Genomic DNA, 16,488 nt, shown 5'->3' with positions numbered 1-16,488 from the left:
GAAACCAGAGGGAAACACTGATTCACGCCAGTCAAGCAATGTTTGGCCAAGAGAATCCACAGGTTTCAAAATTGGAGCCGGAAAGAAAATGAAAAATATGCAGGGAATAAATATTTGCTTTTGGCCATGAGGAAGAATGCGGAAAAGAGTATGCGAAGTTAAAATAGGAACTATTTATTGGCTACAATGAAGGAAAAAAGTGGCTAAATGCTGCCAAATTGCCAGAAGGGTGACAGCGACTTCAGGTATCCCAACTCATGGCACGGGAAAAGTACCTTGAAAAAATTCCTGGGCGCCAAAGAGCTATTTCTGCACTAGGCAAGGAAAAGCCTGTTCGGTAACAATTTAAGTCCCGGGATTGCTCTGCGCTTGTAGCCGTGAAGGCAAAACAATGCTACAACGTCAATGGGAAGCACAATAGGATAATAAATACTCCGAGCTGTCAGGCTCAAAACAAAGCAACATGCAATTGGGAAGAAAAATTAGTTTTCAGTATGGGAGTACTTGTGGCTGTTTTGTGCACACGCGTGAGGACTGAGAACTCTTAACGATGAGATGAACGCTGCTTTAGGTCAAGTTTATTGATAGCTCAGTAATGGAGTGTTTTGAGTTCAAGGTTGCGCTCGAAAAGTTTGTGGGGAAAAGCATCCTCCGAGGTGAGGGAATGATTAAAAGTTTAAATTATTTCGCCCTATGAAAAACTAATAACGAAAACAGAAACTAATTGGATTGGGTTTTCTTTCTAGCACTCGCTTGCAAAGCGGTACGACTTTCAAAAAAAAAAAAGGTATTTTTCAGCCAATGATCCATTTTGTTTTCCCAGCGCACATACGCTCACACAAAAAGCGCTGTGTGTCTGTGCGCACACTATAGAAGCCTACGTGATATTTTACAGCCAAAAAAGAATCAAGTCGAATTGTAGGCCCCGTATTTTATTATTGCGGCAACAAGTAATACAGAAGAATTACGATGAACATCCAGTTAACCCTCCCACTCCCCAAGCCCTTTCTAAAAGATAATAATGAAGAAAATGGGGATTTCCCGGTATGTTCCTCTTATCTGACTTCTAAGTCTTCGTGCCGAGAGGAACGAGATGGGTCTTGGGCTTCTGACGGGTGGGATGGAAGGAAAAAAACATTCAGAAGGAGCCCGGGACGCCCTGTTTCGAGACCCTTATGTGTCCCGGCATTTGCGTCCGGGCAGCGCTTCTCCGCCCGCAGCTCATGTGCGCTCCCGGCCTCACCCGGCTGAGGCCCCGTCAGCGGCGGCTCAAACCGGTGGAGGAAGGGGGTCGAAGGGGTGCAGCTTATCTTCCCCCAGAGACCAGGGGAGGCCTCTGGAGTTTCTGCTGCGCTCCGGGCAGGAAAGACTCAAGAAAGCAGAACAGGGGCAAATTAGGCGGGGTGCCGAGGGGAGCCCCGCATCTCATGGGGAGTGCTGCGGCAACAACGAGGCCAAAAAGCTCACTCCTCAGTGGCGAGGGAGGGCCGGAGGGGGGAAGAAGGGAGGGAGAAGGGGAGGAGGGACGGGCGCGCCCCCCTGGCCGCGCCCGCGTCCCGCGCGGCGGCGGCGAGACCGCGCCGTGCCCGCTCCCACACCCGTGCCCGCGCCTCGGGCCCAGACCCGGCCCCCGCGCTGATTGCGTTATTTAATTATCTCTACTTTATTCCCTCAGATGTTTATCAGCTGCTTTGCATATCACGTGGGGGCAGGCGGGCCAATGAGCGCCGGCCTGGCGCGACGCTGGCGCGTCAGCCCTGGTCAAGTCCCGGAGATTGAGTATCTCTTTTTTCAGTCTTTGGGGCTTTTAAAAAAGAGCCACTAGTCTCAATGCGGAGCGGGCTATGACAGCCTCCGTGCTCCTCCACCCCCGCTGGATCGAGCCCGTAATGTTCCTCTACGACAACAGCCTGGATGAGATCAATAAGAACATGGACGGATTTCACGCCGGCAGCAACTTCGCGGCGGCTGCGGCCAACCCGTGCCGCAATCTGATGGCTCACCCCGCGCCCCTGGCCGCCCCCAGCGCCGCCGCCTACACCTCCAGCGAGGCCCCCGCCGCCGGCATGGCCGAGCCCGCTGTCAAGCAGTGCAGCCCCTGCTCGGCCGCCGTGCAGAGTTCCTCCGGGGCCGCGCTGCCCTACGGCTATTTCGGCAGCGGCTACTACCCCTGTCGCATGACCCATCACAACGCCATCAAGTCCTGCGCCCAGCCCGCTTCCACCTTCGCCGACAAGTACATGGACACCTCGGTCTCCAGCGAGGAGTTCACGTCGCGGGCCAAGGAGTTCGCCTTCTACCAGGGCTACGCCGCGGGGCCCTACCAGCCAGTGCCCAGTTATCTGGATATGCCCGTGGTGCCCGCCATCGGCGGCCCCGGCGAGCCACGCCACGACCCCCTGCTCCCCATGGACAGCTACCAGCCTTGGACCATCACCAACGGGTGGAATGGGCAAGTGTACTGCGCCAAGGAGCAGAGTCAGCCGCCTCACCTCTGGAAATCCACCCTCCCGGGTAATACACCTGCATGGCTCCCCCTGTCTCTTCTTTCCTTCCTCCCCCTCTAGCCCCTCCCGGGTATACCGCCAGCAGGGCTCCGGGATCACCCTCCGGACTGACCCTTTCCCCCCTCCCCCCGCCATCCCTCCCCGGTCCGCAGAAGCCCAGGCGCCGCTGGAACGGCACCGGTGCCGCCCCCTGCCCCCCGCCGGCGTACGGCACATCCTGCCTCGCCTGGCCGGCCCCGACGCCGACCCCGGGAGAGGAAACAGCTGAAAAGGGCCGCAGTAAGGTCTGTGATATTATTTTCCATAGGCCACGGAGCACGTAGGCTGGGTAAATCGCTGCAGCCCCTCTCGATCCTTCCCAGAGTCCCTGGCCGGGCTTACGTGGGCTTCCTATTTGTCTGTCTGACAGAAGCGAGCCTTTCCCTGCCTAGAAGCTGTCTGCGGCGGCCAGGAAAGAGGAATCCCCAGTGATGACCCGGGCATTAGTAGCTAAACCCGAGCGGGGCAGGCAGAGGAGTGCACTGTAACTCTAACCCTTGTACCACTTGAAGATGTCCTAAGCGGTTCGAGCGACTTTCTAACGCTTGCCTGCATGTTTTTTCTGTTCCAGACGTCGTTTCGCATCCCTCGGATGCGAACTCGTACAGACGTGGAAGAAAGAAACGAGTGCCTTACACAAAGGTCCAGTTAAAAGAACTCGAAAGGGAATATGCTACAAATAAATTCATAACTAAAGACAAGCGGAGGAGGATTTCGGCCACTACAAATCTATCAGAGAGACAGGTCACAATCTGGTTCCAGAACAGACGGGTCAAAGAGAAAAAAGTGATCAACAAATTGAAGACTACCAGTTAGTGGATTAAAAATGGTGATGCAGCAATTCAAGAGTTTCAGAACTTTTTTCGTGTTCAGATTAAAATAATTATTAATAATAATTAAAAAGAGAAAAGACAATGAAGATCTTTCAGAACAAGAGATCTGTATCTTTGGAATTATAGCTTTTCTTTATTTTTTTTAATATTGCTGTAGCAAATGGTTAAAACTGACAGTTCTGAAATCCCAAACAACCAGCCAGTATCACTGACGGACTGTAAAGCCCACACACCCAGCCCTGAGAGATACTTTCAATTTAAGACACGATTTTCTGAGAAACTTGTAAATACTTCTACGACCTTAATATTTGAGAGAAGACTCTTCGTGGCCATGATGCAAGAAGCTGGTTAACGTGAGGAGGCCAAAGTGGACACATGATCTGGTTTTCTTCCATTGCAATCCAAACTGTATCTTGAATGACTGCTCAGGTAAACCATAGTGAAAAAATTTACAATTACTGTATGTTTTTAAGCAATGCATTTGATGTCAAAAATTAATAATAAACAATAAAGGTACTGAATAAGGATTTCAGAGACATCAGTAATGAAGGAAGTTCTGTGGAGAATTTATCTTGATAGTGAATTTAAAACATCACACATTAGTGGGCATAGAAAGGAAAATACTTGCTTGGAAATGTCTTTCCGTTTTAGTTTGTATTTTCCACAGATGATTTCTTGTCATCTAAACTGGGAGGGGTTTGTGGTTTTTTTTGTTTGTTTCTCCCCCCCCCCCCCGACCATACAATAAATACATTTTAAAGGACTGCCTACTTTAAACCTCAAATAATCCTCAAGAATTAATATTCTATGTCCCTGGAAATTTTTAATAGTTGAACATTGGCATTTCTTTATAGTAAAAAAAATTTCCTGGGGAAAAAATACCCAAGATCTTTGAACTGAAATACAATTTTGATTTATGTAATCTATATTTGATCTGTAAGTAATTAGTCGTTTCTCCTTGTTTATTTTCTGTTATGAGGCCGCAGTAGAACATTTATGGATTTTTTTACAGTACCTTTTAATCAAATCAGTTATTTCAACCAGCACATTATTTTGTTTTTATTCACTAAAAGAAGCTATCTTGTAAATAAAAAAAAATTCAGCGCACTGTGAAAATGTACTTATGCACCCTTTTTTTATATATATTTCTACTGAAAATGAAAACCCATGACGTGTAGAGGTATAGTATTAATACAGTTAATAAAATAGTCACTGTAATAAAATCTGAAAGAAATACTCTTTATTTTTTCATTCCTACGTTCATTTAATAAGAAAAATACAATGTATGTGTCTTATAATTTTAATAGTGTTGTCTTCCATTATGTAGCTTATGTATATATGGTGCATTTTTGTTTTATTTTTCTTGGTAATGTTTGTCTGGGGACAGGCATGCCTGATAACCACGTTTTTAGACTATAAATGTTTCGATAATGTTAAACAGTGGTTTTGCAGTGGGGCTCAGGGCCGGGGCGGGGAAGAGCAGGGTGATACTAGCACAGCGGTGCAGCCCTCGCCGGGAAATGGGGGCCGGCGACCGGCCTCTGGGACGAAGGCACGCTGCGCAGTTTGCCAGTGCCTCTACGGGGAGGTGTGAGGGGTGGCTGCGTGGCGATGACAGCACGGGGAAGGCCGAAACCTTGACCTTGAGGGAAAAAATGCCGATTTGTGACCTTGACTTTTGACAGCTTTCGGCGCCGGCGGCATCCGCGGGCCGACAGCGCCACCTCGTGGCCGGCACCTGGCGTGCCCGCACCTGGCTGCGCCCGCGCAGCATCCGCCCCGCGGGCGGGCACTGCCGCAGCCTGGATCGCGCGAAGAAGTGCAAACTACGTCGGAACTTGCAAGGCAGAGCGAGGACCGGGTTACGCTTCGCGCATTCCTTCTCTCTCTCTCTCTCTGGCAGATGCAGGACACCTCTGGGGAGGTCGAGCTGAGAGTGAAACTGCTCAGCCGTTGCCCGTCTAGGGGTGCCGGTGCGGTGTGAGGAGCCGCCGGCCGGCCCGCCTTGTGAGTGAGTGGTGGGCGACTTTGGTCGGGCACAAAGAGAAGTTTGCTTTCGTCGCCTGTGTCCCATGGTGGTCTGTAGCTCTAATTAGAGCTACTGGGGAACCTTTACGGTACATTTAAAGCGTATCATATACCGCGCTAGCTGTGCACTTCTAGCCTTACATTTCTGAAATTCAAAAGGACCCACCTCTGCAGGGATCAGCGCAGAGCTAATTCCGACCCTCAGATCTGACTGTAACGCATTCGTGCAATAACTGATACGAAATCTCCCTGAATGAGCAGGATTGATTTTCTAAGAGCTTTCGTGGCAGGGGCTTTGCTCTCCGTTCGGGATTTTAGCCTTTCCGCTGTGTGCGGCCACACAGGGCCAGTGAAACGCTGTGGTTTCTCGGTCCGCGAAGTGCTGTGGTTTCTCAGGCCACGGGAAACCCGTAGCCACGGAACATGGGAATTTCGGCCGCATCCCTTCAGAGTCCGGTCAGAGACTTTCTGAGCGAGATTTCTTCCGTAACGCTGCGAAAATAGCCAAGGAGTGTTACATTAGTGGCAGGCGGTTTTCAGGCCCTGCAGTTGGATTGTGCTTGAGGGTGATAGCTCCCTATGACAAGCACAGGCCTTTCAGCGGCCTGCGATGCCGTGGGAGGGACCACGGCTAAAGATCCATGAGTGCTACACCACATGAAGGGGCGATAACTCGGCTCCCGTGACCAGGGCCCTGGGCAGCCCACGGGCATGGGACCCCCGTCGCCACAGGAGAGCCAGTAATCTCCACAGCCTCCACAGCAGCCCTGCTGCCTGTGGTTTTCAGCAGAGATGGAGCAGGCAGGAAAACCCCTCACTGAAGTTAACTGGAGCTGGGAGCAGTCGTTCCTTCCAGTTTTACTCTGTCCAGAGGTCTGGGGCTGTGGACTGGCGGCAGCAACCTGCCTCCCACCGGCCGTACCTGTTGTCCACGGGCAGTCTGCTTTGGCTACAGGCATGGAGCAGCTGCCTTTCCACAGTCTCATTGAGATGCTTTCTCCTGAAGGAGCGAAGTTTTCTAATGAAAGCTGCTAGTGAATTACACTTGTTCCGAGTGAATAATTTTGTATATTCCGTTACATTTTGCAACCTATGTAGTTGTTGCATGAGATGCCGCAAATTACGTGTACTGCAGGTCGGACTTGGAGGTGATACACAGGATTCACTGTATCTTAGTGTGTATCTTAGGCTCGAGCTTCTATTTTCAAGTAGAACAGCCCCAGAATTATATGATTCAGGGACGCCTTGAAAGAAACCCACAATGAGAATATGGCCGACATTAGTATACTTGTAATTTTTATATTTTTTTAGGGGTAACTTTTAATCTGAGCTAGCGTTTGAAGATTACGTTTTCACACTGAACTACCTACTGTTCAAATCTGCTAAGCATTTCACGACTGACCGTGGATTAGAGAAAATAAATTCCCACTACTGTTCAAATAGCTCAGCAGCATATATATTTCACAGGGTAAAAAGGGAAGCGTTTGACTCGCGATCGCTGGCAGGCGAAGGTAACATTTGGATCCGACCCCTTGCTACCACGTAAGTCAGTGTCGACGGTCTGAGGCTCTCGCAGGCTTTAGCAGGAGGAATAGATCTTGTTTCCCGGTCCTGCAGTGGAGAGACACCGTCGGAGAGGATCGGCGGCGAAGCCCCCTCACCCCACGATGTGTCTGTCCCGGATGCCCAGGCGTGCGGCAGCCGCATCGGCGACTTCGCGCCCAGTTCCAGGTGGCGGCCTCTCCTGCCCGACTCGCTGCCTTGCCCTCGGGCCCGGCTCAAGATTCCTGTCGGGAAACATCCCGCGGTACGAGTGGCTTGGTCAGGTGAGTAAAGGCCGGGAACTCCATGACTTGCTCTTCGGGGCACCGTGAAGAAGGGGACTGAGTGGAACGACGGTGGCCTGCGGAATCCTTCACGGTCGTGGGGTGATTCAGGGCACCGAGTCGCCGATGTCTGTGTTTTCCGAGTCGCGAAAGATTCATTATCTGCTGGTCTTCAGTGCACTCTCGCCCTCCCTTCGGTCTTCCCGCGTGTCTGACTACCCACGCTTCCGTCGCTCCATTCCTTCTCTGGGTAAATGTGGCTTCGGAGCGTGGGGGAGAGCGGGCATGTAGGGGTGTGTGTGTTCCTGTTATTTATTACCTCATTTACCGTCCAAAAGCTGTTGGCACATACATTTTCAAGTACAAATTGCTGTTGTATAACATATTCTCCTCTCACCAATCTGCCTCCAGCGTCCTAAAATACATCCCTAATACGTTTTACAAGTGAATATATCACCAGCGAAAATAATTAAGCAACGATATGCATTAATGCACTACGTCGGTCCATGAACGCGATTCAGAGAGAATTATTGTTTATGTTCTCCACGTTACAGAGAATGTTTTAAAATGGTGAGGGGAACTTACTGTGCTTGGCTTGCTGTGTAGAGTTACGTATGCAAAAAGTTTTATTTGCAAACATAAAAAATAATGTACCGGAAGAAGGATTTGAAAGGAAAACAAACAAAATTAAAACCTAAAATGTATGTAAACAAAGTAGAGTCTCTATTTTCTCATCTTCCCTTGAACTAAAAATGTTAGGTATAACATTTTAGCAGATGTGGAGAAAGACGCAAGAGGCAGAGGGATGCAAGTTCATACTGTATATTTGGTGTATTTGTAGGAGCATTAATATCAGAGCAGCATACCATTGCTAGTGTAAAACGCACAATATAATTGATGAAAAAACAAGTTCAGTTTCGCTACAATCTTCACTTCATCTAGTTCATTTTCATTCTTGGATTCAGAAACATATACTTTAATTTCCAGTATCTGCAAACATTAGCTTATAACTGCCAGATTCTTGGTGTCCTTGGTCCCTCAGATTTCCCGTGGACTGAAAGCATCCTTACGTCTTTGACACAGAAGGGCAGGTACAACGAATGCATTTTTCCCACCAAATGAATAATATGGTATTTAATTTATCCCCGGCTCGAGCACTTGGCAGTTGTAAAGGTAGTTTGCTATATGAAATAAAACTTGACAGGAGCATATTTCCGAAAAAGAAAAAGTATAACTAGAAAACTAGGTATTTTAAATTTTTTTTCTGCTGCCTTTTATTCGGAAATATTCCCACTTCTAAACCCTGGAATGGCCTCTAAAACAAAAGAGAAAAAAATGTGGTCCTCAATATAGAAGTGTTCAGAAAATAGCCCATTGCTTCAAGAACGACTTTTATTTGGTATAAGTCTGAGCAAACGGTTAAGAATCTCGGCCCTTAGTCTATAAACTAAAGTTATTTAAAAAATATCAATGGCTTAAGTAAAACCCCATTCCTGGTGCATTTCAGCATTCTCCGTGGGCAGCATTAGCAATAAAATCAAGACAGCGTTTAATACAAGAAAAATATTGGCAGGCGCTAAAAGGCCATTTGTCGCCATTCATAACATTTAGATGCGTTTTAATGCACTTTCAGATGATTTGAAAAGACGGCCTTGCGGGTTCTCGGCCGGTAAAGGAGTTCAAAAAGAAGAGGAGGGAGGCAGCCAGGGGGGTGGCTTTTCCGCGCGGGCCAGTGGAAACGTGGGGCAGTGGGTGCAGGGACGGGTCGATGCGCTCGGACGCAGCTGCAGGAGTCCGGCCGCGGGTGTTTTAGCCACGCCATGAGCCTTTCCCTGCCTCCTGGGCCCTCTCCCTGTTGAATGTATTTGATTCATGAACTGATGTACGAAATGCAAATGTTCATTAGGTCTTCCCTCCCTCCTCTGTCTGGCCTCCCTCCCGCCTCCTTATTCCCCAAAAGAAATTTTTTTTCTCTCCAGTGAATAACTTCATCATGGCGTGCTGAAAGGCAGAAGCTTTGCCCGTTCCTAGATCAGAACTGTGATTATACATCCCCAAAGAGAGCATCTCTCTTCCTCCCGCCGCTTCCCCCTCCCTTTCCTCCCCTTAGCGTAAAGCGCCCTCTTCTACGTAGGAAAGGTCAAGTCCTACAACGCTCAACCCACGGTCATTACTGTACTGTGACCCGGGGTGTACTGGGGAGGAACGACCGGGTGTCTCGTGATCAAAAACACTGGGACTTTTTTTTTTCATCTCTTCTTCTCGTGCGATCGGAATCCTTGGAACTGGACAGCATTTTAGCCTCCTGCAATCACCTTGCGTTCAAATCGCCATCGGAAATCCTGAGTGACCTGAGGGACCAGAAGAGACGGGGGGGGGAGGAGGGAGCGGGGGCGGGGGGAGAGGAGAGGATGAAATAGCTATAATAGTAGTAGTAATAAGTACAGTAATAATCGTCATTAGCCTGTGATATCGCTGCATTTTGACGGAAGATAGCAGGAAGGACGATGTGCCCTAATGGCTAGATTTCTCTCCTTCTAAAGGGAGACGAACAGCAACTAGAACAAAAAACTATAAAACCCCAAATCAACAGCAACCCAAGTCACTGAGAAATCGAGAAGAAATGTTTGTTGGACCGGGTATATTTAATCAGTAAGGGTGGAAACAAAAAAAGTGCAATCCATCCTCAATGATCTGGAGGTCTACAGCTCAGCGCGGGATCCTAGCTGTCAGTCTCCGTGGGGATATATTTTTGCACAGGAGAAAGACTTCTGGATGCTGGGGTAAGATTTTCGTGCTCTTCCTGGAAGCGATTGATTGTTTCTCTTCTTCCCCTGCTCAGCGGTGAACTAAGCAAACAAGCCAACAGCAAACAGCCACCCGGTCCCCTTGCAAAGCCCTCTGCATGACTCGAGCAAAGTCATTCGGAAGGCCTTTGTGAAGAGTTTCCCAGGCCCCTGCTCTCCCCTCAGCCCACCCACCCACCCTGCTCTCTTTCTGCTACGATGTATGAGGCCGAAGTGCCTCTTCTGTTGTGGGGACCTGGGTGAAGGCGTCTGCCTGGGCTGACGCTGATAGAGCCGAAGAGCCGGTTGAGAAAAGTAAGATTGCTTCTCCTAGTTTTGGTTGCCGGCTCCACCTTACCCAGGGATGCTACTTCTCACTCTAGTACAGGTGGGAAGCAAAAAAGCCTCTTATCAGGAAAGTGAGCCAAGAGAGGCTGGGGTCAGAGCCCAGGACGCGAGCAGACTTGTAGATAAAGCTGCTGGTTGCTTGGCTTTGTGCTGTGCCGTGTTTTCTTGAAGAGTTAGGTCAGGCTGCGTGGAAAAGTGTCTATGGGATTTTATCCTCGTTTGTCTTATTCGCGTGTGCTTGCTTCTGAAATTATTTTAATCATTAAAGTACAGGGGAGGAGGGTGGACGTCTGTGTGTGGAAGAAATACGGGGAAGGATGTTTAACCTATCTGCTTTTCGCCGTTGTTTGTGTGTATCTATAAAGGAAAACGTCAGACGGGCGTTGTAACCTGCCAGTTTAAATTAATCTAAATTTCGTCATAATTGCCTCCATTTGAAAGCACTAAGCAAAGTGCTTTCATTTATTCCCGATAGTACAAAACGGCCTATATAATGGGCTTGGATAAGGAGTAAAGGAAAAGCAGGCTATTTTAAGCCTGTCTTTAGCCTTCGAGATGCCTTCGAATAGGCACAAAAAAATATGGGTTTTAATACAAATCAATCTTGAATAGGCTTCCTCTGCAACTTGTAGTTAATTTATATTTAAATACGTGAAAGTTTGTGAGTGCCATGCTATATGAACACTTGATGGGAAAGTAAAACCGAAAGAGAAAGAACGAGTAACTCTCACACTCCGTCTGGTCCATTTCGGGGTGTTTTGCTCAAAGTTTCCCAGGGTGTGAAGTGTGGTTCTGTCATGGTTATATGCACGATTTCTGGAAGAAGTTCGTATTAGTGTCAGTGTTTGTTGAAAAGTCGGGACAGTGAACGGGCTTCCGCTCCGTATAGGCAAGAACAGCCATATTAGGCTTAGAGGGAGAGCTGTTTTCATGGGTATCTTTGCCTGACATATGAGACAACAGACAAGAAAGGATCCTTGCAGAGCCGGCTGAGCTGTACGTGGGTATAGGGCTGCATACTCAACTGCAGCACATATTTTAAGCTCATGTTATACAAATAGCTTCCTATAAAGGTTGCACAAGTACAGGTACCTCAATATAATACTATTCTGAGAGTCTGTCAAAATATGAAGTTGGAGCTTTGAAGTCATTGATTTGACAGTCCAAATACAGTGATACTTCCTGTACCTATCCCCTAAAACAAGCATTGATGAAGAAATGTCTTTACTTTGGTGGGTTTCACGATATGTGAGTAAGGCTCTCCTATAAAGTTAGCAGAGTGGTACAGTAAAATCTGGTGTGTTTCTTGGCGAGCTGGGCAAAATAATTAAATAAAAAATGAAATACCTGTATAAATCATTGTTAAAATTCAATGTGCATTAGAGAGAAGCTTATATCCTATAAAATTCAATTTAGTTTAGAATCCCAGTCAATTACTCTGAAGTGGGTTTCTGTGGTAAAGTGCAGATTTCGGCATCACAGGAACAGTCTAGCTACGACAGACTGGTCTCGGCGTTGAGGCATTTAACTTTCTGTAGCTTTCTGTTCTTAATCTAGAGGGCACGTTGTATATCTCTTAATTCTTTTGTGTTGTTTGCGTCCTGAATTGTTAGGCAGAAAAATGCTCGTTTGTCAGAGGCAATGCAGTGGAGGTTTTTTTGACTTTCATTGAATATATATCCCAGATTAACAAATCTAAGGTCAAGTTCAAGGCATCAGTTGTAGCAATACTCTTAAATGTAAGTATAGATGGAAATGTTTTGGCGGACTTCTTTTATTTTGTTGGGTTTTTTTGTTTTGTTTGGGTTTTTTTTGTTTCTGTTTGTTTGTTTGTTTGTTTGTTGTTTTTTAGAGTAAAGCGGCATTCCCGGCTTCGGGTGAATTTTGCATGGGAACAACTTCTGGGATACGGCCGTCTACAGGGATAACTGTGTCGGTTAATAGCACCGCTTGTTCAAGGGATCACTGGGCATGTTCCCCTAAACCTCTCCGTTTAATTCTTCATAAAGTTAATTGACAAAAAGGGACTGGTACCTGCTTATTACAAACGGTGCTAACGACACGGTGCTTTGTGAGTCTGGGTGGGAGTCGGTGAAAAGTCCCTGCTTTTCTGCATCGGTGGATTATAACCAAGGAAATTTGCTTTCCTACCAGTTTAGATCCCGCCGATGTCTCTAGACACCCTTCTCTCCCATATTAAATTTGCCAGAAGTCTCTTACACCTGTATATGGGGGAAAAAATGAGTGACTATATGTACGTTTTCACGTGTCGGGAAAGTCTCCGAAAGTGTTCAAGGGGAGAAAAAGAGGCATTTATAGAAGCACTGTCAGCCAATCATTTTCTGATATACTACTGAGTCTAAAAAAATATCTTCTTCCGTCTGTCTTATTGCCAAATCCGCCACCATTGTCTTTCAGGAGCAAGCTCCGAGCAGTAAATATAAACAGTTTAGAGGGGTGCAGTGCTCTGGAACCCGAGCGCGCAGGCTGGGGAACTGGGAAATGAGGAGATATGGCCTTGTGAGAAACTCCCCGCGCTTTGGGAAGGCGCCGGGAGGTTGTCACAACAACAAATCGTTTGTCTGCTAAAGGGCAAGAAAATTGCTGCCGAAAACATTATTATCTACCTGGAAGTAGCTTTTTCCCCTGAAAAACAAAGCCCATGTTTTTTCGGCTTCTTGCAGCCATCAGAGTCAGGAGCTGCCTTCAAAGAGAGCCCTCGGATGTTCATCAGCTCAAAAAGGGATGTAAAATATCATGACTGGTCGCCAGCAACGGGTGGATTTCTGTAGGTTCGTAGTCATTTAATTCTAATATTCAAATTAGACGGGAGGCTTGATAGAAAAAAATAACAACCACCCTCTCCTGCTTTGTCATCTCAGCAACTTAAAAAGGCACACAGGGTGACAGAGGAAACAAAAGTATTTCGGCAATTGATATTAAAAATTAATCTAAAATATTCTGCGCTCAGACGAGTGCAGATTTTAGGGAGTTAAAACCTCTAGAAAAAAACGTAATGCGGTCAAAACAAAAACCCAAACCACATCAGAATAACATTGGCTTGACTCTCATTTACATCGGCTCATTCTCTTTACACGTATTCTGCAGTTTCCTAGCAAAATCACAGCAATACCACTTTAAGTTTTGTACAATAAATGCTTTTATCTCGCATCTATCTATCTATCTATCTATCTATCTATCTATCTATCTATCTATCTATCTATCTATCTATCTCCTATTATTTACATTATTCAGCTACAGTACATTGTATTGCACATTTAGTTAAAAAAAAAATCCACAAAACCACACCAAACCCCGATGTCTAGGTATAGCTTCTTTCCATAACAGACAAAAGAGCAAACAGAAAAGAAACGCCTTTTAAGAACGTCTGAGCCCGAAATATTTAAAATCGAAGCTTTCTTTTCTGAAAGCTCAGTTTCTGGCAAATTTTGCAACGAATTATCGCCCTTTGACGCTATTTTCATTGGTAAAGGTGGGAAGGGGGTGCACTTCTCTTTGGCAACAACGTTGTGAATTCCCTAGTGCCACGTTTTACTAATAAGCCTTTGTAGACTGTAATCAACCAGCAATTTTACTAAACACTGTCCTGAGTTATTTTCTCCTGCTCGAGTAGTAGCATCCCTCACCCTTCCTACTTGAGAGAAGGAACAGAGATTGAAGCCAGTGATCCCGTAATATCTTCTCTTGACGCAAATTCCCTCTAGCACTCGTTTCTCCTGTTAATTAGAGACACCCACTCTACTGTCAAGGTAAATGGTCGACTTCAACTATTTTTCAAGCAAAATCGTGCACCAAAAGACAACAATTTAGTTACAATACAACTTGACTTTTTGGAGAAGCGGCAGTGACTTAAACAGTTCCTTTTGCATGCTGTCTGTGTATGTAAAAGCTAGGTTATCGAGGCATCCTGGTTCTGTTTATATTTCTCCAAAGAAGAAATGTAGCTTTTTTCCTCTCTTTGTTTAGCTCAGCTATGGGTAATAGTCTCCCCACCTCTTGGCCACGCTTCTCCTTTGCAAAACCGCTCTGCAGCAGAGGTCCCAATTTCAGAGCGGTTTTACCCCCTCTAATCCGGTCGAAATACATGGGAAGGCGTAACGAATGCATTTTGCTTCTGCAAACGAAATGCCTGCCTTTGTTTATGTTATTCTCAGTGAGGTTAGCGAGGGGAAGGCTCGGTTTTCCTCCTTCCTCAACGCGGAAGTCCCAATTACTGTATTAAAAGAGCAATTCAACGTTAGACCAAATAATCAACATTGATAATTGTGCTGAACCCAGCAACTTAACAGCAGGCTCCCTGCAATTACCCACACATTCTGGTGCTTTAGGCGTACATTATCTCTGTTCCGCTTAACAGCAAATAAAGCAGAGAACAGCCTGTGTCTTGGGTGTCTACTCGCTCCCAGACGAGCTCTGCATCTCTTAGCTTTCCCGATCACCCTGCCCGCTTGTTATGCGGGACCCGGAGGCATTTTGGGGTCCTTCTGCCTTGCAAACCCACTTGAAGAAACAGGCTGCTTGGTTTGGAGAAGTGGCAGGGAGAGCTCGAGCGAGTCAAAAGCAGGCATCGGGACTGCACGTGTGCATGCTATGCAAGCATATATATGCCCAGACACACACTCGCGCACACACACTCCTATTTCCAGTTGCCTTCTCGCCCTTCTTGCCTTAATTTCCCTTTGTTTCCCAGAGGCTGCCCCGACCTCTGGCACGGCGGACCCTGGTAGGGCGCCGCAACTCCGGCTGCAGCGAAGTGGGAAGGAGCCCGATACAAACCTGTGCCAGCACTGTTCCCCATTTCTAGCCTCAACGTTTGAAATTTATTGAAACGCTAGAGACGGGGCTGCAGTAAGTCCGAGGAGGTGTTGTCCCGCGATTAGGCATTAGGCAGCTCTGTCATGTCTGCTCTGACACAAGCTGAAGTTGACTGCCAAAGAGCTATAAAACCGCAGGTCAGTCTAGAACTGTTTTCGGTTCTCCTAGACGCGCCGTGTTCAATTATAGCCTTAAAAGCCCTAATACAAGTGCAAGAATTTGTTTGCTATGGCACAGAGGCGGGGCGAGGCTCGGCAATGGTGGCGCCTTTGTTATCTCAAAGTCACTGAAATCCTTATACATTCCTTTTTGTTCGAAGGGAGGGGTGTCTGCATGTGTGCAGAGTGTGGGGAGAGATTTTTCATGGACGGAATTGAATGGTGGGGGTATACATGGAAAATAACCAATGTTCGGAGACCAAAAGAGGACTTCCGACCCCCTAAGCCACTCCACACCACTTCCTCACACCCTCCCTCGCCCGCAAAAACTAGGGGGGAAGTAAATGCGAACAAAATTACGGAGTTAAGGAAAAAAGCCAACCAGAGCTTTGCACAGCCCTTTCCACCTCGATTAAAAAAAAAAAAAAAGAGAGAGACCGAGAGAGAGAGAGAGGGAAAACCCCATACCCCTTTTACAATCCCTCAACGACATTGCAGTCTTCTGCCAGCGGTTTTGACGATATGCAATCTCTTTCCATCCACTTTCTAACAAACATGTCAAGCTGGAAGATTAATTCAGTAATTTCAAGTTCAGCTCACAGACATGCAGTAAGGGTAAGAAGTTCTTGCAGAAAACCAAAATAAAGAGTTCATTACAGGGATACGTCCAGAGCACTTGATTTGTGAACGGTAACCCTTGTAAAATAAGAAAAAGGCACATAAACATTAATGCTAATAAATTAGTTTACTCCACTACAAAGTAATTACTTGATAATATTGAATTTACAGCTTGAATTCAAATGCAATAGTTAACAATAATGTAGGGGAAATGCATAATGAGAATATTTTCTCTCTGCATAACATGATTAGATTTGTTATTGAGTCGGTAACGATAAGCTAAGCAATAAATAAACAAATCGATGTTGACATTTAAATACTGAAGATTTCCAGAATTTACTAGAGAACTTTCTCCGAATATATAAATACTTCCACGGCACTGCAGAGAAAGAGGGGGGAAAGTCCAAATATTATTTCTCTAGTATTTTCGTTTCCCTTCCACTAGACTCCCAAATCCACGGGGACATGGATCTTGAACTACGCCTAATTTCCTAAGAGCACTGACTTCA

The 16,488-nt window shown here is 46.6% G+C and overlaps 1 protein-coding gene across 1 annotated transcript; it reads left to right on the top strand.

Moving 5' to 3' along the window:
• Positions 1–1,808: 1,808 nt before the first annotated feature.
• On the top strand, positions 1,809–4,596 carry HOXA13 (homeobox A13). The gene is made up of 2 exons (XM_071560105.1): positions 1,809–2,514; positions 3,118–4,596. The coding sequence occupies exons 1-2, from the start codon at positions 1,845–1,847 to the stop codon at positions 3,360–3,362; spliced, it is 915 nt and encodes a 304-aa protein (XP_071416206.1). The 5' UTR covers positions 1,809–1,844; the 3' UTR covers positions 3,363–4,596.
• Positions 4,597–16,488: the final 11,892 nt, after the last annotated feature.

Source organism: Pithys albifrons, chromosome 7, assembly GCF_047495875.1.
Source record: "Pithys albifrons albifrons isolate INPA30051 chromosome 7, PitAlb_v1, whole genome shotgun sequence".
Lineage (NCBI taxonomy): Eukaryota > Metazoa > Chordata > Aves > Passeriformes > Thamnophilidae > Pithys > Pithys albifrons.
The sequence above is the reverse complement of the archived record's forward strand: the minus strand, read 5'-3'. Positions and strand labels throughout refer to the sequence as shown.